Genomic DNA, 22,932 nt, shown 5'->3' on the forward strand with positions numbered 1-22,932 from the left:
TTTCCATGAAATTATAAAAGGGAAGAAAATGAAAACTCCCCCAGCCACGTTTACTTTCTTAAAGTCTTTTACTTATCCTTCCAAAAAAATGGGAATGATCAACAAAGGACTGATACACATTAATCATAATCATACACATCAATTGAGCAAAACAACAAAGAAAATGTGCAAATGGGAGGAAATTTGTTTAAACAATTTTTTTAGGGAAGTGTTTCCTTCTGCAGATCACAGATACAAAAAAGAAGGAACATCCACATAACATCCTGACAGTCTCTCGTTATAAACTGTGTCTTGACAGCTTCATTGGCACACATACATCATCCTCTTCATTCCATGGGTTGCTCCAGCCCATCTTTAAATTCATTAACTCTTGCCTGGAACAAAATGAAAAAACGTGTTCAGAAGTTGAGTTGTGACAGTGTGGGGAATCTTAAATCAATGCTGGACGATTTTCCTGTCAGCACAGCGCATATACAGCAAGCCAAACATAGAATCTAAGGTTCTTCTTGTATCCCACACAAAAATAAAATCCTTCCATATGTGGAAATTAGAGTTGCTTGCTTTTATTACTCTTGGGATATAAGATGCTCCAGCATGGCAGAAGTTGCTGACACTTAAAAATGCTTCCTGTTCCCTGCTCAAGCTTTCCATACTGCCACTGATAAGATACAGTCATGGACGAAAGCATTGGTACCCCTGGAATTTTTCCAGAAAATACACCATTTTTCCCAGGAATTGTTGCAATTACAAATGTTTTTGGTATACATGTGTTTATTGCCTTTATGTGCAAAGGAGCAACACAAAAAATCTGAAGATAAAGACAAAATTGACATCATTTTACACAAAACTCAAAAAATATTGGGTATATTGGTTATATTAGAAATAATAACCCTGAACTATTATCAGACAGGATTTAAGAATGTGAAGAAATGTTATGTGTATATTTTAACTTTTGTAAATTCTATTTATTTTGTTTCGCATCAATAACCATCTCCATTCAGCCATGAGGGAAGCTTATAGAAAGACTACTCTAGTGCCTCAAACAACCAGCTTCATCTACATACAACACAAAGGGGTAGAGAAAAGTTAAAATGTTTAAAAACAGTTTTTGCTAATAAGAGGCTGGATAACCGTGAAACAAATGGACACCTGCTTACCTGAAAGGTGTCAAGAACATGCTGACAAACATTATTGAGCTCATTCAGACCCCTCCTCAGTGGCTCTGTGGCTGGAAGTCCCCCTGAAATAGACAAAAAAAAAAAAACCTGAAATGAGACCGTAGTATATTAAGTTTCCATCTTGCTCCCAAAGTAGCCGTCTAAATCCTGCAAAGATTAATATAACACACATGTTGTTACATTCACTGATGGTAGCAGCCAGATTGAGGGCCCACAGAGTACCTACAGACAAAGCCACAGCCAACTTTTTAGATGAAGATGACATTTGGCCGCCTCTATATTCTTTTCAGAATTTCTAATATTTAAGCTCATTAAAAACATGGCGTTGTATTCTCTAAATAACTTATCAAAACAGATTACAAAATGTATTTGCAAACTAAATATGGGTATACAAGCACTAGCTGTTGGACCATTCAATCTACATGAATTCAAAAAACAAAACAGCTCAGTCTGACCTAAGTGAAAGCAATAGTCAACAATTTGCTTTGCTGAAAGTGACCTGGGTCAAAACAAGCACTCATAGCACTAAGAGAGTCTTTTAAAGCATATTTCAGTCCTCTATTTATCTCATATGGGGACATGTGACAAGTCTTATTTTAAGAAAGAGTGTAAAGAGTTTCTATTTTAAGTTCCTCACTAACAGCATACTATCTTCAGTTTATCTTTAGCATTCATTAAACAGACTTTTCTTTGACCAACTTTTACAGCCGTCTAGTTGATTAATCAAAAAATGTTTTGCTACGAACATACAAACGAAGAGCATTGTCGATATCAGTCCTTCTTTTCTTTCCACTACAGACATGGTTTTTCACTGTGGTCATGGTGGGAAATATAAAGTAAAACAACATACAAATAACTCAATATCTGTAAGCACAGAAACAACCAGGGTTTTTCCTGGCGCCTCATAGGTAATTATATTTTTCTATGATGAAAAATCCCACAGGTATTCTGAAACTTTAGAAACAAGTTAAAAAAAGTCTTTTAGTCATTCATGTGATGCAGCTGCTGTTTTAGTAGGCAATTTACAAAGAGCTGATGACAAAGCTTTTTTTCTTTACTACTATTCATTTGTTTTTTTTGTTTCAAGGGTATAGATTTTGCAGAGAAAGGGTAATGTAGGGCTCTGCAACATTTTTATAGATTAGATGAACAATAGTGATCTCCCTTATTATTGTCAATGAACTTGAGCTTGTACTGTGCTTTTCTAATCATTGACTACTTTCACACTGCAGGTCACAACTACCCATTTACTCGACATTCACACACTGATTGCAAAGGTTGCTATGGAGAATGGCAATCAGGATTAACTAATCCCATTCAAATGCATCCATACACTTACATGCCACCGACACAACAGTGGAAGCAAAGCAAGGTTTAAGTGCCTTGATCAACACATCATCATGTGACTGCAGGTTCTGGGGATCGAACCCACTACTTTATGATTGTGAGATGACTGCGAGATGCCCCACAATGACAAAATGCATGGAAACAGAACACTGGTTAGGTGTTTGGAGGGCAGTTTTAAAAGAACAGAGTCCTCTTTTTTAAAAACAAGAAGCAAGTCAGGGGACTAAAGCTGTTAATGCAGCACTGTCATGACAGTCACCATAACAAGGCATGCCTGTTTCAACTATGTAAATCAAGAATTTTACTGGTTTTGGAAAAACTATTGAAAATATACTAAGTCATGTAAGACTTCAACAAAAAAAAAAAAAATAGAATATATCTATTGTCCTTTTTGCCCAATATATATTTACAATTCTACAGATTGTAAGTCCAAATTAGAACTGACTTAGTTTGCATGTCTTGGGGTGGATGCATATGGGAGTGGGTCACTTTGACTCATCAGCTCTTCTTGTTTGGGTCATAGGACAAGTTAAAATCACCAGACTCAAATCTACATTTTCCATCTATTACGTAGCCCAAAAATTATAACGCTTGTTGTCCACTGCAGTGGTACACAGGTATACGAACCTTGAATGCAAGAATAAAGATAAGAAAAGGGCATAAAGAGAGTTAAAGGGTCTTACCTCGTGTCTGAATGCGAAAGTTGATCTTGCTCTCAGAGGGATGGGTGATGGTGTAGCCACAAAACTCAACATCCCCACTGGTGGAACGAAAGAGAAATGAAAGCCACATTCACAAGATTATGATCAATTTTTTGCAAAATAAAAACATGGTTGGTGGTGTTCCAGTGTAATTATACTTTTTACAATGTCAGCTCAGCTGAGCTAAGCAGACCTTACTAGATAGGCAAAGACAAACTGGGAACAGAACGACCATAAAACTTAAAACCTAAAACCCTTAACAGACATCATTATAACATAACCCAAAGAGTTATAGGGGGGAAACAGTCTGCACCACTTGAATTGTATACACGCAAACTCAATACTGACTTCTTCATAATCATATATCTGAGGGAGTTGCCGAGTGTATGGTCTTCATCGTGCAGCACAAAAGTCACACATCCCTCATCAGCACCATCAGCCTGGACCTAAAACACAATACAAATAAGCTACTTATCATGACACCACACATCAAATTCAGTTCCATTCCATCATTCCGTAAAGATATAAATGAGTACCGGTATATTTTAAATGGGGAGCGAACTTTTTGTTAGCTTTACATGCAACATTTATTCATTCAATGATATGACAAGCTTAATTTGAATATTCACCACAGGCAGCACTCAAGCTTAGACTCAAGTTACGCGCTTGGGTATATCTGAATACTGCTGCCCTCATGTGGGAAAACCCATTGGCTATCAAACGACGAAATTTTATTTTAGCAAGGAGAATAACGTTCAAGTTACCGTTAACCCGTGATTTACAACATAATGCATATTTTAAACTTCTATAGATAACCGTAGAATAAAATCAATACATTTTAAAGTAGACTGGGTTTCACGTGGATAGTATTTTGCTAGCTTCAGTAGCTAAATTACCCCTATCCTCCGTACGAAGGAAGTTTTGAAGACGCAATTAAAAAGCCAGCCAATTTCTGTGTGTAGTTATTGAGTGGCGTTGCTTTAAACTTGATCTCAAATTAAAAAATATATATAAGATATATTGGTTTTTTTACCATTTCCAGCACTGCTTTCTTTTCGCCGTCGCCAGCCATGCTTCACATTCTGATTCAGTATTCCAGTGTGGACAAATTGGGTTGACTTTCCCTTTGTCACTGTCTGACAGGCGAGGGTACCTGTCGTAAGAAAAAAAAAATAGCGCAGTATTTGAAAGTTTGCTTCTGCCTGTCTATAATGCTTGCAAACAGAAGTTATCACGCCGAAAGAGATGTTAGTCCCAATCGATTAAAGTCTTAAATCCATATTGTTTTTTGTCCATTATACGAAGTTGGTACACGAATGGAAGCATTTAAATGTCGGTTAGCTCTAGCAATGGAATGATTTCCAAAAAAATCCCTGAACGACACACTTCAGATACTCTTTCCCCCTTTTTTACCAAAGCCATTGCTGTAGAGTTTGAAATAAAAATTTAGTACACAGCTGCAGTTAAGTTGCCTTTAAGACATTGTGAGGGGCCGAAAGACACCCATTTATTAGCATACTATGACGTAGAAAAGCATGTGACAAAACACTTCAAACAGGAAATCGAAAGTGTAGTTCTATTCAAAGTATGATGCATGAGGGGATGTAGGCCAGCGAATGTAGTAAGAACTACATTGCCAAGCAGGAAGAGTTACGCGTTTCCGGTCTGGAGGTTTCGGTGGTTGCAAAGCAGAAGTCACTCGAAAAGGATTAGCTAGCCTACTAGCAGACGAAAGCTCTTTAGATGTTGGAATTTGTGCCAAATGAGCTACTTTGAGCAGCGCTGACACATTGAGGTATTTGGGTGGTTGTTCTATTTTATCGCGTTCCCTTTGTTGCTAGAGGAGATAAATTCTATTGCAATAAGTAGGTGACGTTAGAGCTACAACCCTGTCGTTGTTGTGAATATTGGTCAACAGCATTACTAGCCAATGTAGCTAGCCTGTTGTTTTACAACTGTCGTTAAACTGGCTGTCGTTTCATGTCTCGTGACAACTGAATTATGTGGCTACTAGCCTACTGTGGCAAATTAGCACAAGGACTACTATTTTTGCTATTCGTTCAGATACTACTTAATATCATCACCACCTTCGTTCATGTCGTCTTCTGTTTAATGTTATCTAAGTGTCACTCAGTAGATCTCCATGAAGCAGACTACCCCATTAAGCAAATTTCTCTTGTCTGAATTTGTTTCGGTAATATCTCACTTTTCCTTTTCATGTGTTGTCAGTGAGTAAAAAATCTGAAACCCCGCTGTTGCTATGGCAATTCTATTTGCTGTGGTGGCTCGTGGAACCACCATCCTGGCAAAGCATGCATGGTGTGGTGGCAACTTCCTGGAGGTGACGGAACAGATTTTAGCCAAAATCCCATCAGAAAATAACAAATTGACCTACAGCCATGGAAGGTAAGTCTTGCACATTTGGGTCAACAGCAGCTGACTACTCTACTGGGCTTACATGTCTGTTTGATCTTGTCAGATAATTTCAGATGCTATTATAGTGTACAAAGGGGGATTCAAACAGATGCATCTCAAAATCGTAATAACTGATTATTTGTTATTAAAAACTTTATTGAGTCTTGGATACAATAAGATATGACGACGGTCACTTCTGCAGTCAATCAAACATAAATACAGCTGTGTTCACTGCTCCTTTTTAAAGCTGTCTTTAAGGAAATGATTTTATGATATGTATTTCTGAACTTAACAAAAAGAAGTATACAAAGTAATGTAGTTCTCAAGATGGAGTAAACTTTTTAAATGTGACAACTGTAATTTCCTTAGTTTTCCTTAAAGTATAGGGTAGGGTAAAATATACTGTACCATGGATATCTTTATATTGAAACACACAGTAAGATGTGCTTTACTCAAATTGAAAACTGTGACCTTGAATGCCACAAAGGAACAAGATGGTGTTTTTAGGTAAAAAAAAAAAAGTCTGTAAAGAGATAAGAGGGCATTGTCAGTGCCATATAGTGTTATAGCCCTTTTACTGCTTTCTACCTTGTTTTAGTGCTTCTATAAACATTTTACAGTGCATGGTGTGAGAACAGTGACTGTGTTGCAAAATGTGTGCTTTCAATCAGTTTTTTTAGTAATACTTTTTCTCTTTTCCTTTCTCTTTTAGCTATCTCTTTCATTACATCTGCCATGATAGAATCATATACTTGTGTATAACTGATGATGTAAGTAACATTTGTCTTCATTTAATGTCTTGGTGTCAGTAGAATGCTGAACGATTCTGATATTTTAAAACTTTTTTTTTTACTGTAAAGGACTTTGAGAGATCTCGTGCATTCAGCTTCCTCAGTGAAGTCAAGAAGCGCTTTCAAACAACTTATGGGTCACGAGCCCAAACGGCCTTGCCTTATGCCATGAACAGTGAGTTCTCCTCAACACTGGCAGCTCAGATGGTGAGTACTATATTATTATTATCCATCCATCCATTTTCTATACAGCTTATCCGGTTGGGTGTTGCAGAGGGGCTGGAGGCTATCCCAGCTGTCATTAAGTGAAATACGGGGTACACCCTGGACTGGCTGCCAGTCAATCACAGGGCTGACACACAGAGACAGACAACCAGGCATGCTCACATTCACACTAATGCCAATTTAGAGTCACCATTCAGAGCATGTTTTTTGGTGGTGGGAGGAAGCCGGAGTACGTGGAGATAACCCACACGTGCACGGGGAGAACATGCAAACTCCGCACAGAAAGGCCCTGACTGGGAAGGAAACCAGGAACCTTCTTGTTATGAGGCAACAGCGCTAACCCCTGTGCTGCCGTGCAGCCCTTAATTATTATTATTATTATTATTACTATTATTATTAACAACATTGAACATTTTAAGCAAAGGGTGTAACAAACTTAAACACCCCTTTCCCCAATTCAATTCTGACCTATGCAACAGGCAGCAAGAAAAGATCATGAGGCTGATTATTCTATGTTCCTCTGCTTGGTATGAAGGAAGCAGTCTTGCAAATAGGAATACACCTATGTTAAAGTCTACAAGAAGATGACCATTCCACACATGCAAAAACAGTGATGAGTAAGTGCTGTAAAATTGGTGATGAACCTCAGAGCTCCATGTTACATAGTGTCCAAAGGATGTAAACACTGATGAGGCGTGCATGTCCAAAAAAATCACCTTAGTCCAGCATAAATGTAGGAGTGCCAGCAACTAGGCTTGTTCTGGCTCAAAAAAAGGCAGGATTTGAATCTTAACCAAAAATAAACAGTTTTTATTTTTCACTTTTTTTTACCAGCTGCGGTCAAATGTAAAAAAAAAAAAACAAACAAACCACAAGACCACATCTTTCTCTAAAATCTGCCAGAATCATGAGACCTAAAACAAACTGTGAAACATCTTTATTGTGAGGTGCTGTGACTCTTGAACTAAGTCAATAACAAATTAACCCACATACAATGGTAATAATTGTAACATTACTTAAATCCTTTCAGTTTCTGACTTTTCCCGATCCTTTTCTGTTTTTGTTACTATTTAAAGAAACACCACTCAGACCCACGGGGGTCGGATCGTGTCACTGAGACACAGATGCAAGTGGATGACCTGAAAGGCATTATGGTGCGCAACATAGGTGAGCTTTTCATGACTTTATTAGCGGTATAGCGATGCTTGATTAAACTTCCTCTTTTTCATGTAGAGCTTTGAGATAAGGGTGCAATTGAATATGCTTTTGATTTAATAAAAATATTGTAGGATTAAAGAATGCAAAGGTTTGGCCTGAAATATTATGCTATTTTGTATTGAGAATAACTGTCTTTAAAATAGTGAAAGAAATGCTCTTGTATACATACTTTCTGTCTCTCAGAAAGTAGCTTTGGCTGTCTTTGTGTTTTGTTTTTTGACAGACTTAGTTGCTCAGAGAGGAGAGAAGCTGGAGTTACTGATTGACAAGACAGAAAATCTCGTTGATTCTGTAAGGCGTGGATACAGATACTTTTTATTTGTCACCAGGTCCAGATTCTGACAATAATCAAGCACCATCAATTTTTATTGATTTAACTTTCTCTCCCTTTGCTTTTAAGTCAGTTACATTTAAGACCACAAGTCGCAACCTGGCACGAGCCATGTGCATGAAAAACCTCAAGCTGACTTTCCTCATTGCACTTGTGTGCTTGGTGAGTATGGACAAAAGGGCTGTAAGAGAAATTTTAGTAAGCAGGAGTAGTAGTTGTAGCAAATAATGTTGCAACCTTGACGTTATTTGTAATAATTAAACATCCTTTGATTGAAAGAGTCTTTTCTTCTCAAGCAGTTTAGTTCAGATATTTTATTCCGTCTTACATTTTCACATATTATCAGAGAATTCAATGCTGTATTATGTATCTTAAATAGCCTCTTCAGTTTGCGTTGCATCTGTGACAGACCATGTTAAATATGAAACTGTGTCAAAGGAAATTAACTTAGTTTCTGTACTCTTTCAGGTCGTCCTTTACATTATTGTCTCTGCTGCTTGTGGGGGCCTCAGCTGGCCCTCTTGTGTCAAATAATGAGTGGGGATAAAAAAGAAGAAATGAAGGATTAAAAGAAGAGGGGGAGAAGCGCATGTATAAATCTGCCTGCCAATGGATCCAAAAGGAAACACAATTTGTCTTCTTTTTCTTCTCCAGCTTGTACATCCCCAGAAGACACATGCTGCTCCTCTTCCTGCCTTCTTCCTTGCCCCTCTTTGATAGTGTGCACATTGACTTACCCTCTGGAAAGGGAGCCCCACCTAATACCCATTCTTAAGGACAGCAGCCTTGTGGCCTAAAAACAGACATGGAAGAATAATCTTGTCTTATACTAGTCCGGTACATTCATCCTGTCTCATGCACTCAGTGGCCTAATGTATCAGTTTGTGATACTGTTCTGCATCTGTCTGTGTAATTGATTTGTCAAGAATGACACCTGAAATTTACTGCAAAAAAACAAATATTGTTTTGTTATTGTCATGCTTTTTCAGTTAACTAATTGAACCTGGAGTTTAGGTAGCATTGAAAGTATGTTGCTGATCCATTAAAATTGAATAAACAATACAGGTTATGTTTCTGCTAAACACACTGATTTTTGGCTGATACAATATCCAGTATCTGGTGTTGATGTCTTTTGAATGAGGTCTGATTTGCTTTATATTTTATCACCAAGCACAGAGGTATACTCAAAAATAGATATTGTAAGATACCAGATATGATCATAAAAATTGTAGGTCTGATTGATATAACTGATTCAAAACATATAATGGTTCTTTTAAAATGATACTTGTTTATTAGAAATGGGCTATCTCCTAGTTGGTCACTTTTGAAGAGGTATTCTTCCACCATTTAACTCTTCTGGGATGTTGAGTGTTCCCATATGTTCGTTCTGTTAACACAATGCACTTTTTACACTGTACATATATTTGCTTCCTTGCATCATATGACTTAAAATCATGTAATTATTTAGCCTAATTGTTGTACATTAAATTTTGAAATAAAAACTTATGGCAACGTATTGTTGGTCCCTCAAATGTGAAAAAATGGAGATTATATATTTATGTAATCAAAAAAATTCGGGCAGAACTGAAAAACGACCTTTTACAATAATTAAATGGTTACATTTTTCATATCCATTATTATGGCAAAATACTGTGCGTATTGCCAGTCTTTTGTTTTGATAGACACCCGACAGGGTGAAACTAGTTCGTCCAGTAGCCTACATCTGTAAAGTTCCGGTGCAGGTAAACCAGGTTCAACTAATTGCTCATTAGGAACTCATCAAGCATGAGTGTTACTTCGCAAGCTACACGGTGATGGGTGCAAGTCGTTAATTCGGGCTGTGCTGTAATTTTTTTGTGCTTAACAGTTGTAAGTATCGGTGGCTGGAAAAGCCAAGCATTTTTTCTGTCACGTGTCATTACAGTGTATCAGTTATTGACATGTGAAATACTCAGATTAACATTTTTGTAGCCTATCTCTTCAAGTTTGCAACAAGGTGCCGTCTGCTTGCTTGGTGCCCAGTTAACATAACCGCCAGCTACTATATTCGTTTGTCCCTGTTTTCCTGCGGCCAAACCATTGAGGTAAGTTGCAGTACATTCGCGGTATGTCTTTCTCTTGAACTTATAATAATCCAATGCCGTGGTAATTGCTGTTAGCTCATTCTATTATCTCTTCAAGTAGTTCAGGCGACCGTGTCTTAAACCGTTTAGCTGCATACTATGTTTACTCCTGATCTAATTATAGACCTTACTGGCTAGAGGAGGCGCGCTGCGATAATCTTCCAAGGTGTAGGAGCTCTGCCCCATGTTTTGATCAGAAAACATTGTAATTTTGTTTATTAGCGTCAGATTTTTTTGGGAGGCAGTTTGTACATCAAATTTCACACTGACATCTGTTCGTCACAACTCAGTTTTGGGACATTTTTGTACGTGAATCCATTGAAGTGAACGGAAGAGTCTGATACATGCCACATTCAAACAAGTGGCCATTGAGAAGAGACGAACAAAAAAATCTCTGAGCCAGAAAGTCAGCATGGGAATTGAGGCTGGCAGTGTTGATGCAGCCAGAGTGGAGCCAGACAGAAACACTGCATACATCCAGCAGTATTGCTTTATTTTGGTTTGAAGTATTCACCCGTTGCTAGCGTTTGCCAACATTACTGTATTATATAGCAGGTTACTTAACTTTTTTAAGGACGAGTTATTTTCTGTTTTTGTTTGTAGCTGTGGTCCAAGTGGCTTACAAATTAAATGTTTCATATTTGCACATTTATAGTTGGCCTATAGTTATTACACAAGCTGCAAACACATCTGGCATGCTTCAGTCTCTTTTTTCCCCTCACAAGAAGGCAAAGGCCTTAAGCTTTGTCTGGAAGGCCATTCGATTTTGTCTCATAGTAACAGACTGGCATTCTGTCTGTTGAAAGACTGTATTCTTCCTTTAAGGCACACTGGCATGTTCTCCCCCTGTGTTTTACAGTGGACAGCCTTGTCCCTGCGGTATGCTGTGTAGGATTCCCCGGTTTGACCTTCTGGCCTGGTGCAGCTTGATGCCAGGGCTTTTGATGCCTGTCCCTCCTACTCAGAGCTGCTCTTTAGATGATACTGATGCGTCCTACCACGCAACTAAAGGCAAGAAAAGGCCATTTGAGGTGTTCTGCACTGCCTCCACTATTTTTAGGGTTTAACTTTGATTTATTTTACTCCACTGGCAAGTAGAATATTGGATTACTTATTAAAGCCTTATCAAACAGAAATATTGATCATTTCTATGCATGCTGGTAGAGTTTAAGCTTTCTAGGTTGGACTCTACATGACTGTGCAGTTAAGATCTGAAACTGTTTAGAACTGACTTCAAGCTGCTTTTTGAAATTTTGCTATGAATGGACATTTTGTCTGATTGCATAGGTACTTGAAACCACTGTTGATGTGCTTTTGATTGCATAGCTTTATCTAGTAAGAAAGATTTCACTGGTTTCAAGACTACATATCAGGTTATAATAAGCCTATGCTATACCATGATTTACATGTTCTTGTTGTTAAGATTAGACTGTAGTTCCTGGGGTCAGGAGCCTTGTATAGATTAAGCAGAAATAGCATGTGACTTAAGGGTCTTAAACTCTGCTGTCACACTACTGCTGTAGAGTCAGGATCAGGTGTCAGTATTTTGTTTGCTCTCAATGTTCATTAGAGGGCTTTTCTGTCAAACAGTGACATTATAACAGAAGGACTTTGGAGAAGTTGTCAGCTTGAAGCAGCATTTAATTGCATTTACCAGAGTAGGTGCAAGGTAATTTCTCTGTAAATTCTGCATCAGATCTGTCATTTAAAACCCTGTGCTCTGCACTGCACAAAGGCCTCATGCCATCCTGCTCCCCTTTTCACTTATCCCTGCCTAAAGAGCCGTCTGATCCATTCCCCATAAAAGAGGGACTTTGGCTGCTTAGCAACAGTGAATGCCAGCTCAGCCTGGCAGTCCATGGCCACTCCCCCTGTACAGGGATCAGCTTGAATAAGGTAATGTGTTGCTTTTCACCTAACTTACCCCCCTCTGTAAACTTTGTGGTGGAGATCTAGACTTGGCACAGTTTGTAACTGGACCCAGTCAAGACACTGATGGTGTCTGACACAGTATGACTGGTTGGAGGGATTTCTGATCCACTGTTGCAGTCAGCCTGCTGGACTCTGACATATTACCTCTGGAAGGGGAGGGAAACGGAGTGCAGGCGGCACATTGAACACCCTCATTTAGCCTGGGATGTTAATGATGCACGGTTGACTCTGAGCTCTAGGAGGGAGGTGTGGTTGAGCAGTGGCTGTGACTGGTTGAAGAATTATTGCACACCTCTGCCTGTCCAGTTGCCTGGATTTAGCTATGGAAGGAAAGCAGTAATGGGATTGTCCCTGAGAGGCTAAAATGAGCTGGCTGAACATGCAAAAACAGACTGATCTCTTACTTGATACAGTGGGCAAAACCGGTTGACTGTGGAGGCATTTTCTTTCCAATGGAATCATGTAATGGAGTGCTATTTCATCTGTTCAAATTATTCTAGATTATTTCTAGTAGAAGGTAAGTGTTGATGGCTTGCATAAACCCGTTTGGCTTTGTTCTTGTATTTTTGATGGCTAAGTTCTTGTGTGTAATTTTATAGATCTGTTTTTACAAAAACATTGTCAGATCATGTTGATTTCTCCAGCACAGTTGTGCTATACGTAACAAAGACAAAACTCCGTCACATTTTTAACCTTAAAGATCACTGTCTGAGTTGTATTTTGTGTAGAAGATAGTGTTGTGGAATTGGGAGAAAAGCTCTTAGAAGTTACTTAGTTTGATTTCACAGATTGTGGTTTACTTTAAGGTGTGAAAAGTCAGAATTCTTTCAGATTCATAATTTCATACTTTTACTTTATGTAATCTATTCACTAAAAGAATCCCCTAACCAAATGTTTTAATCAACATAGATCTTTTTACAATTTTTGTGGCTATTTTTGGAAAGCAACTTAGCCACACTGACCAAGCAGCCATTGTTTCATTAAACTTGACAAATTTGTGTCAGGCTGAACACAGCTATCATCAACATTCAAAATAAAGGAGAGCTAATACAAGTAGAACAGATAAAATGGTGCATTTTAGTTTTTTTAAAAAGAGTCTTGAGTTGACTATTCATTGTCTTAAGTTAACTGCAAGTGTTGGGGTTTCTTTTGTGAAGAAAGATGAGTTGTTTCAGAATACTGGAACATTTTCAGGTTGTTGGTGTCTTTTTCTTCCCTGTCAGTGTAAAATCACAAGGGTGCTTTTGTTACTGTGTCTGACATGTTTATCAATCCAGTCAGCTTAGATGATATGATACATTACAAAGATACAACTGCCATTTTTTTCTCAATGCCAAACCCATTGTTTGCTCATTTTAGAATAAAAACCTAGCTAATTACTGAATGCTTTTAGACATGATAAAGAAGCAACTATGAAACTAGTTGACAAAGTATTTTGTCTTTTGCTTGTAGCCTGCTTCATGTTGGGGCCTTGAAACGTTATCTTTTAATGCAAATCTTAAAAACATGTAGATGGATACTTCAGCAATCTTGATAAAACTGCGTCTTTTTGGCACACAACTGGAATACAATTTAAATTGACCTGCACTTAGATTAGTGCATTTTACAATCAACACACAGTCACAATAAAAAAAGCTAATGTTGCAGTGGCCAATGAATACAAAGACCCAGAATTTATTCCCTGGGCACAAGAATGGCTTAGTTTGAGAAGTTAAAATGACCACTCTTAGAAATGGCATAACTTTTCCTCTTGAATTTTTCCTGATATAATTTTTCCTCTTTGTCATCCTCTTTACAGATTTTCATGTCTGATAAACTGCATGCTGACTGAATGCAAGGCAACCACTAAAAATATTGCTGGAACGCCAAAATGTCTAATAAGACTTTCAACATGTTTACTGACAAAGTGGACTGCACAGTTCCTCTGCCCCATAGAGATCTGCGAGTGGGACTTTCCCCTGAGAGTCATTGTAGCGGCTCATCACCATCCCTTTCACTCGACTCAGACTGTAGTAATCCTAACTTGAGTGACAGAGAAACCAATGGCTCGCCCGACATTAACATGCTGGATTGCTGCCTCATTGATGGTTCCACTATGGATGACTCATATAACATCACTATACCACAGGCTAATTCCTTGTACGATGGAAGCACAAATCTGAATCGGACTTTTATTGCAACACCTGATGGTGTCAGTGTACATTTTTGGAATGAAAACTTGAGTAACCATGAGAGAAGTTTAGAGAAGTACCATACTTTTAGCAAGAATACAGAGGATGTTAGTGATAGCACAGTGATGTCTCCAGACTCTGCTGGGAAGGAAAGCCAGTTGAGTTCATGTGAGACCTCCCGTAGAGGATCAAGCGAGAATGACAGCTGCTCCCTTAGTTCTGGGGAGATGGTAATAAGGAGCAACAGTTTTTGTTTTGAGGATCAGTCTGTCTTGGTTGTCTCTTCCCTGGATGAGTCATCCATCTCTGAAGTTGCTGGCTGTTCTACTTTACCTTCTCACACATATCTGCTGTCAACCACTCTACCAGATGTCTGTGAAAACTCAACACAAAGAGAGGTCATAAATGGGGACACGGGCCACTCATCTCTTGGCAGGACTTTCACTCAGGCAGAGCTCCCTACTAAGGAAAAGGATATTTCTAGAGCAATCTCACCCATATCTATGCCAGCTGAGGATGAAGGGGGGTGTTTTATGACATTTGTTTGTGAAGCATCTCCTTCAGATTGTGAAATAGAGGCTCGGTTGTCAGGAGCTGAAGCAGAAATACTTGTTTTTCCAGGGCAGCTTACACTTGGACATGGCAAAGCAGTTTTTTCCACTTTCTCTGCCGTGAAAGGCATTGATAAGGATATTCATACTTCCACTCCAGTGCAAACCACAGGGAACAAAATACCCAACCTTCCTTCCTTTTCAGAGTCTCCATGCACTGAAAATGCTGTCACCCCAGTGAAACCTGTGAAACAGCAGCAAACTTCTGGAACCCCTAAACAACCTTTGGTCTCAGGACTGCATTCAGCCAGCAAATTCAAGAAGCGGGAAATCAAAAAGTTTCCAAAGTCAGACTTCAGTGGAGTGAAATCTAAAGTTGTGACAAGAAATGTGCATCAAATGTCTGTAGCAGGTTGTGCCTCACAGCACCAACCATCTCAAGCAAAAAAGAACAACCACCCCACTGATTCACATGGAGGAGCAGCTACCAGGGTTAGTCCTGCCAAGGTAAGAAGCAGGACAACAGTTGTCTCTAACACAGCCAAACCAGCCCCTGATGCCCTGAGACAAGGGAATTCAGAGGCTGCTAATTTTGGAGCCTCAGTGTTACAGTTAACTGGGCATTTTACCAGGGATGGACAGGGTACAGCATCACCACCATGCCACCTCTCATCTGATAATACACATGCTTTAGCGCTAAAATGCAGTAATGCCTGCTCTAAATCTGAAAATGCAGCTTGTGGCCAATTGGCAAATACAGACGCAGAACATGCTGGCAACAAGACCTTCTGCTTTTCAGACTTGGAAAAATCCTCAACCAAAATTGAGGTCAGATCAGGCTCGACATTAGGTCAGGACAATTCTCGTGCCCTTAAGTCAAGGCCTCGATGCTCATCGGAGAGTTTATCATCAGCCTCTTTGCCAACCAGGGAAAAAAGAACAGCCCTTAGATTCTCAACTAGCTTAACCATTTCCAAAGTTGACAACCTCCTCGGCAAAACCAAACCAGGGAGTCTGAACTGCAACTCCAAGAATAAAAATGCCTTACAGACTGAGTCCACAAACAGACCTGCAGAAAACTCAAAAAGAGGAGTTAAGAAGATCAGCCCGGTGGTGAGTTTGGAATATCAATTACACAATCAGCATTTATTCTGTGATCATTTTCAAATTATTCATGATCTTTCACTTTTGTCACAAGCCACATTAGATTACAACATTTACAAGAAATTGCTTTAAAACAGTTTTAAGAGGGGACATCAGAAAAATTGTGGTGGGTTTACAGTTTATATTGTGAACCAATTAAATGGAGCTAATTGACTGAATGAGACATTGCTCTCTCTGCAGATGGAGTCCAGAAAATCAACAACAGCCATAGCCTCATTGGATGATGGCAAAAGCAGGTTTCGAGGAGGGCCATCTCCCAGACAAATGAGAGTAGCACCACTTTCACAGTCACCAGCTGCCAGTCCAAGACCAACAACGCTCTCAGCCAGGCAGAGGCAGGGAACTCTGATCAGGGATGAATGCAAGACCCCAAGAGCTGTAGAGACTGCACTACTCAAAGTAAAGAGCAGTACAGGTAATACTGGTATTGGCTTGGCATTTAAACAATGTACATGCTGTATGTTTGTCTAAGTATGCCTGAGAGAGTTCAACTAACATTTGGGGAGCTTTGAGAAAGGTTTAAAGTTAAGGTTTAGAGTGCATCTGCTGAAAAAGGAAAAGCTGACCATCAGAGTTGCACACTAACTTAAAAATTGAATTTCCATTGTCAATAATCCATTAACAATTACGGTATGTAAACACTGAAAGCAGATAATCTATTAACTCTGTTCCAAGTTAATGGAAGTTAACATCGATGTTGACATTAAAACATGTTGAAAGTCAGATGGTCTAACCACCATTTCTTCCCAAAATCATGCTTATTTACACAACTGCTGTGTTTAAATACCATGCCATACATAACTAGAAACTATGGTTCTTGGGATTCAGATCATGTTAACCATTTATGATCCAACACATTACTTACAATTTATGGATCTGTAAGACCACTGACTATGATATAAGTGAAGACGTTTAGCTTATCATTTCAAGTTTGCAGCACTTGAAAGTGTCTCAGTGATCCAGTACAAGATTTTGTCCAACCACATTACATCTACAAAGACCCACAGACTGCTTCAGACCTGCAAATTATCAACATTTTTTGATAAATTACCACTGTCTCACTGTGGAAATCTGTAAATGTGTAACTTCATTTAGGTCAAGTAGTATTTAACAGTAAAAGCATCTGTGGCAGAGACATGCATTTTAGCTGGTTATTTGACAAACTCTTTAAAGTACAGGAGGTATCATGGTGTTTGTTGCTCATTTTGTATATGATCAGTTTTATCATGCAAGAGCAGAGTGTGGGTACTTCTTCTTACTCAGCTAAACAAAACAGCCGGGGTTAACACAGTATGGATTCAAAAATAAAAATTATAGATCAGAGATTTTGATCATCTTTTGAAAAATAATTCTGATTATTATCTACATCCATATGCCAAGCTCTGCTGACCAGTAAATGTGTTTACCAAATATTTGCAGTAAGTCACAATAAACACCCTTTTAACTATTATAACCTGCTTTTCCATTGCGATTCCTTATGTTTCCTTCGTATACATCCAACGCAGCAGCTCACTTTGTTTTTTCAATAGGTATTCATTCACCCACTCACATAAAAGAGAAAAGAAAGATTTGAAAAATAGTTTAGATTGAAACAAATGTACATAAAAGATATATTAAGTTTGAGACCAAAACACCATAGAGTACTGGTATGCATCCAGTGTAGATTAGATTGTATGAGGAACATCAAAAAACGGATGGGAAATAAATTAAGTTGAATCAAAATGATTGTAGTACCCACACATATTCTGTTAGCATTCATAAAGCATAAATGATGTAAACCCATAAACAACTGTAGATAATGAAATGTACTCCAGATCCGATGTTTTATTCCTTTCATCCCAATATTTCTTTCATTTGTTTAATACCGTTCAAATTTCTATGCTTTTAACAAAGCAGAATGCTTGAGTTTCCCAAATTCTTGTCTGTGTTGTGTACAGAAAGAGCTGTGTTTAATGTCTATTTAACTTGTAAATGGTTTTCTACAGCTCTTTTTATTCTTCTGCCTTCTCAATGTGCTTTTACACTGCATGTCACATTCCCCCATTCACACCATATACAAAATGTTTCTCTGTGAGTCCCCCAAGGGGAAATTTACAGCAGCAAGAGTGGTGTGGACAAAGCACGCAAGACAGCAAAAAGAGCCTTCAGTTAGTACTATGAATAATACAAAATAGTAAATATAAAAATGTAACTTACAAATTGTTTTTAAAAGTGCTATATAAATAAAGTTATTATTATTATTAAATTAGAAAATTATAAATAGTATTTAAAGCTGTTATGTACATGTTGTATATATTACAGATTGGATGCTGGAGATACACTATATTGCCAAAAGTATTCACTCAGCCATCCAAATAATTGAAATCAGTCGCACTGACAGAAGTCCACAACCAGCTCCTTGGTTTTTCCAGTGTTAATCTGGAGGTGGTTCCGCTGGCACCAGTCCACAAAGTCCTGGATGAGTCTTCTGTATGACCTGTCATCCCTATCTGTGATGAGGCCGACAATGGCAGATTCATGAAGAGGAACGGTGCCTGGACATGTTGAGTTGCGTTATGGGTTGAGCCCAGATTCTGCCTATAGCAGTTGGATCGTAGGGTCAAAGTGTGGAGAAGACAACAAAGTAACTTCTTTTGGTGGAAGCAGTGTGCTGGTGTGGGGCAGCATCTCCTGCACTGGAAAACCAAGGCTTGTCATTATTGGAGGTAATCTCAATGCAGAGAGATATCAAGATGAGATTCTGCGACCAGTGGCAATCCCATAGCTCCACAGTCTCGGGGACCGAACTCTATCCTCCAAGATGACATACTGGCCCCCACTGAACGGGGTTCATCAGAGACTACCTCCAGAATTTTGGAGAGGATAGACTGGCCTGCCAGCAGTCCTGACCTGAATCCCACTGAACACTTGTGGGATCAGCTTGGGCGTGCTTTCTGTGCCAGAGTAGCCATCACAACCACGTTGGCTGACTTGTGACAAATGCTGGTTGAAGTATGGATGCCATCCCACAGCAGTGTTTGACAAGGATGGTGACCAGCATGTGGAAGAGGTGCCAGGCAGTTGTGGCTTTGTATGGTTCTTCCACGTGCTACCAAGGCTCCTGTTTGTTAAATGAATAAATTGTTTAATTGCCAATATCTTGTGTCTTTAGGCTTCAATCATCCAATCCACCAAACAAGAGTCAGTGGCAAAATAAGGTGCTTTGCATTGGCAGAGAAGATTTGGCAAATTTTTCATGGGTGCAACCCACAAACTCAGCTCTGCTGCTCATCCCATAAATGTATGTTCTTTACAAATGTGGCACCATTTAAATGGGAGATATACAGGTTTTCCAATGGTATAAGATTAATTTCCAAGAATCATTGTTACAACAAAAAAATATCTACCAAACACAAATTTCCTTATTTTTTGTGCTATGTTTATAAAGGAAAGACGAAAATAGAAAAACAGGATGTCCTATATTTTCCACTCTAGCAACCAGCTTAATGTATTTTACTGGTCTGAACTGCTCTGCTCTGCTTGAATACACAGCTCTAGAACTGTAGAACTGGATTGTAGTACAGCTCTCTCTCCTTCAGAGGGGGCCATTGAGCATTCCTTTGACAGACTTACTTCCCCTGATGGGCTCAGGGCATTCCACCAAGCAGAGTTGGATGTAGATGGTCTCTTCTTTTTGGCTTAAACTCATAACATCCTCTCCCCTCTCTCCTCATAGGGGCCAGTGGGGGTGGGGGTCTTACGCTGTTAGGAAGCTATCTACACAAGGAGAAAAAGCAGAGGAAAGAAAAGGAGGTTCTGAGCTTATTATTGCCAAAGTGACAAAGTTTTAAATAAGTAACATCAGCACAGGAATTAAAAGCAGAAAGCTGTTCATGCTCTAGCTAAAGGGACACTGTAGTCTGCATTATTTTGCTTGAACAGCAACATCTCTATAGTTTGATTGTAGTTCATCAAAATAGGCATGTTTGCTGTAGTGAGTGAGATGGCTAAGTTTTGGTAATAAATGTAGCAAACAAGCACAACTGTCAGTTACCATTTTTACATAAAACCCTTCATAGGCAGAGTTGTTTTTGATGGTTTTGTTTGTGCTTCCTTGCCTTTCACTAGTGTTCCTTTCAGACAGATGGCTTTGCATTATCCAATTACAAAGGCATTTTATCTACAACAACCTGTCATGAGAGAAGATGGGCTGGCATCTGTGTCCTAATATGGCCTGTTGGATAGATCTGTAGGCATTTTGATTGCATTTGTTTGTACTTTTACCCAGTACAACTTTGAGCTAAGTTTGCAGTGTCCTAAAGAAGTTTGATGTCAGATGTTTGTTTGTTCTGTGATGCATCACAGGTACTCAGAAAATACAGACACCAGGAGGGCCATTTATTGGAACTTCATCATCAGCAAGTCTAAAGCCCCAGTTGAACAGATGCCAAACTCCTCAGACTACTACTCGCTCCTCTCTCATGGGTTTGCTGCCGACTCCTGCTTCTAGACTGCCGCGCAAGACCCCGGGACCATTCAAAGGCCTTGCTGAACCCGGTGTTCACACAGAGTACAGTGAAGGTATTGGAATTACACAATGGGGGCTTGGGGATTGTGCAAGGAAAGACTGTTTTTTTTTTTTTTTTTATAAATGTGATGTTTTGTCCTACAGGCTGTTTAATGAAGGTATGAGTTTAGTTTCGTATGGATCATGACGTTTATTGGGCTTTTTAAGGACACATCAGTGGCTGCTGTTACAAGGGGTGACCCACTTAAAGGCAGGGTTCAGATGTTAATCTCCTCATGGAAAAATCTTTAATGCAGCCACATCTGCCAAGATCAATAGAGCTTGGCATCTTAAAAAATCAAAATATGTCCCTATTGCTTCCCTACTGGATCTATGCAAGTAACAGATTGCATTTCGAGTCTGTCAAAACATCATGAATGAAATTAAATCCGGGTCTGTTTTTTCTGTTTGTCTGACGAGATTTAAACGGTTCTAATTTGAGTTTTATAGTTTGGTTAAATTTCTCTTTCTCTGTTGTATTGAGAAATTGAGAACTGTCTCTATCCCGCTCAGCATCTTCAACAGCAGATTGATGATTGGCTAATAGAACCTATTTTTCAATCTGGGGGAACCGACCCCCCTTTGTGTGGTTGTTATGGCAACTGATTCTATTCCACTCCAGTTCACACACAGTGTTGCCTGGAGGAAAATGAGCAGACATACATCGTAGCCGATGTCTGAGGTGCAGAAAAGAAGCCTTTTTTTTATTTTAATTTTTCTTTTTTAATGTAAAGTCAAATGGCTGGGTACACTGGACTTCGAAGCTGCACTTGGACTGAATTTCCAGCTCTGGTTTTGAACAACACTTCTCTAGTGGCACAGAGCAGTGCAGCATCCAACTGTGATCTCACCCTGTTGACATGTCTGCTCATTGGATCATATCGCTTTTGTATCATTCCTCTGATAGCTGTCTGTGGCAGAAAACCTAGAACGGTTTGGAGAAGTAAGTAAGACTGAAAGTTAATAGCTTCCCTATTTCTATTTTTTTTTTTATTTCAATCAGAGGTTTAGCTTGCTGGATATAGTTTTCATTGCTAGCCACTGCAGATGGTCACTCACCCTTTTTTGATGTAATTTATCCTTCTCTGCCTCAATTTTATTTAGTTTAGTTGAAAACAACAATTGTCTTCCTTATTGGACTGGTGGTTATGTTACACAAATGGTCTGTTCACTTTCTCCAAAAGCCGTCTTATTACAAAAAATAGTGAGGTCTTACTTCATGGGTGTGGGATCAGTTGTAATCGTACAGCAGTAATGTACTGATAGCAGAAAGGTATTTAATTGCTTGGAAAAAAATTCACCGGTCTGTATTTTTTGAACAGTTTCCGGAGGAGCTGCACAAAAGCAAACACCATTTAGAGCTGCAGTGCTAAAGGCAAAGCCCATTACAAGCCCTGGGAACAAAGCAAGAGCAGGTGAGTCAAAATGTCAATTTGAGCATTGAGCTTTAACCCAGATCAGATTTCAATCTTCCTTTCTGATCTCTATTTTAAAGTAAATGGGTGAGACCACATCTTTTTTTGTCAACTCAGTATGATTTTACATCTTACATTAAATCCTCACACTATGATAGGAAAACACCTCTGTATGATCTACCTTTGGTAAAAGTGATTGAACTCTCCTGAAACACTCAACTACAAACAATAGCTAGTGCAGCTTCTTAATCTCATTTCCATTGTATGGTAACCACATATGACAAGGGCTCTTTGTTCTTGATTAAATTAAGTAATGCACACATTTGTTTCTATTGAATTGGTGTATTTGATAACACCTCCTGGCCTGGTTGTAACATAAAAGGAGTCTTTGGTTGTGCTAAGTTAGTTGCCTGTGTTCGTGCTACATTATGGGTCAAATTAGCTCATGTCCCATGTCCCACCTTGATCTCGTACCTTTCAAAGCTTTTGCCACAGGATTGAAACCTGCTGCTCCAACAAGCAAAGGACCTCCAAATTTGACTGTCTGTCCACTCAAAAGGAATGCCTCTGCAAGGCTTTGTCTACCTTCTAGTGGACCTGGTAAGGGTTTACTCCTTCTTACATTGTTTTACTTACCAAGCTTGTGATCAAATCAAATTGTGTCCTTTCAATGTCTGTGTTTCCCCCTTGTTTTTCTTTTCACTGAAAAATGATGCATTGGACCACTTAAAATTTAGTGTTTATTTTTCTTAATAGTTATTACCTCTGCCAAGGAGGTTATGTGATCGGTTGGGTTTGTTCAGGATTTTTTTTTAATAACTCAA

At 38.9% G+C, this 22,932-nt stretch overlaps 3 protein-coding genes across 10 annotated transcripts in view; 2 read left to right on the forward strand and 1 right to left on the reverse strand.

The window, feature by feature from the left end:
- Window positions 1-49: 49 nt before the first annotated feature.
- Window positions 50-4,391, reverse strand: polr1d (RNA polymerase I and III subunit D). 2 transcript variants are annotated; one of them, XM_041798198.1, is made up of 5 exons: window positions 4,260-4,391; window positions 3,575-3,672; window positions 3,209-3,285; window positions 1,158-1,240; window positions 50-374 (listed from the first exon to the last, which is right to left on the reverse strand). In XM_041798198.1, exons 1-5 carry the CDS (start codon window positions 4,296-4,298, stop codon window positions 327-329), a joined length of 345 nt encoding a protein of 114 aa, XP_041654132.1. In that variant the 5' UTR covers window positions 4,299-4,391; the 3' UTR covers window positions 50-326. The 2 variants fall into 2 exon arrangements, with proteins under 2 accessions (XP_041654132.1, XP_041654133.1); XM_041798199.1 differs by lacking the exon at window positions 50-374 and having other exon boundaries at window positions 1,158-1,265.
- Window positions 4,392-4,885: 494 nt separating this feature from the next.
- sybl1 (synaptobrevin-like 1) lies at window positions 4,886-9,722 on the forward strand. 2 transcript variants are annotated; one of them, XM_041798196.1, is made up of 8 exons: window positions 4,886-5,021; window positions 5,456-5,632; window positions 6,354-6,411; window positions 6,502-6,639; window positions 7,734-7,824; window positions 8,099-8,166; window positions 8,276-8,368; window positions 8,675-9,722. In XM_041798196.1, exons 2-8 carry the CDS (start codon window positions 5,487-5,489, stop codon window positions 8,738-8,740), a joined length of 660 nt encoding a protein of 219 aa, XP_041654130.1. In that variant the 5' UTR covers window positions 4,886-5,021; window positions 5,456-5,486; the 3' UTR covers window positions 8,741-9,722. The 2 variants fall into 2 exon arrangements, with proteins under 2 accessions (XP_041654130.1, XP_041654131.1); XM_041798197.1 differs by having other exon boundaries at window positions 8,861-9,722.
- Window positions 9,723-9,963: 241 nt separating this feature from the next.
- Window positions 9,964-22,932, forward strand: part of mtus1a (microtubule associated tumor suppressor 1a) — a 34,510-nt gene continuing 21,541 nt past the window's right edge. Inside the window, exons 1-8 of one of the 6 annotated variants that reach the window (XM_041797323.1) lie at window positions 9,964-10,075; window positions 10,178-10,290; window positions 11,189-11,340; window positions 14,060-16,096; window positions 16,328-16,562; window positions 20,492-20,707; window positions 22,016-22,108; window positions 22,592-22,708. In XM_041797323.1, coding sequence (XP_041653257.1) covers window positions 14,132-16,096; window positions 16,328-16,562; window positions 20,492-20,707; window positions 22,016-22,108; window positions 22,592-22,708 — 2,626 coding nt within the window. In that variant the 5' untranslated portion in view covers window positions 9,964-10,075; window positions 10,178-10,290; window positions 11,189-11,340; window positions 14,060-14,131. Of the gene's footprint in view, window positions 10,291-11,188; window positions 11,341-14,059; window positions 16,097-16,327; window positions 16,563-20,491; window positions 20,708-22,015; window positions 22,109-22,591; window positions 22,709-22,932 lie in introns of all 6 variants that reach the window. The other 5 variants (XM_041797324.1, XM_041797321.1, XM_041797322.1 and 2 more) reach the window with 5 other exon arrangements.

Source organism: Cheilinus undulatus, linkage group 10, assembly GCF_018320785.1.
Source record: "Cheilinus undulatus linkage group 10, ASM1832078v1, whole genome shotgun sequence".
Taxonomy (NCBI): Eukaryota; Metazoa; Chordata; class Actinopteri; order Labriformes; family Labridae; genus Cheilinus; species Cheilinus undulatus.

Excerpts from the sequence above, each read along its gene's own strand:
- sybl1 (XM_041798196.1), top strand. The coding sequence starts at position 5,487 with ATGGCAATTCTATTTGCTGTGGTGGCTCGTGGAACCACCATCCTGGCA. Across the intron at positions 8,167-8,275 it reads CAGAAAATCTCGTTGATTCT|TCAGTTACATTTAAGACCAC; the intron begins GTAAGGCGTGGA and ends TTTGCTTTTAAG. Across the intron at positions 8,369-8,674 it reads TCATTGCACTTGTGTGCTTG|GTCGTCCTTTACATTATTGT; the intron begins GTGAGTATGGAC and ends GTACTCTTTCAG.
- polr1d (XM_041798198.1), bottom strand. The coding sequence starts at position 4,298 with ATGGCTGGCGACGGCGAAAAGAAAGCAGTGCTGGAAATG. Across the intron at positions 3,286-3,574 it reads AGATATATGATTATGAAGAA|TGGGGATGTTGAGTTTTGTG; the intron begins GTCAGTATTGAG and ends TCGTTCCACCAG. Across the intron at positions 1,241-3,208 it reads CTTTCGCATTCAGACACGAG|GGGGACTTCCAGCCACAGAG; the intron begins GTAAGACCCTTT and ends TGTCTATTTCAG.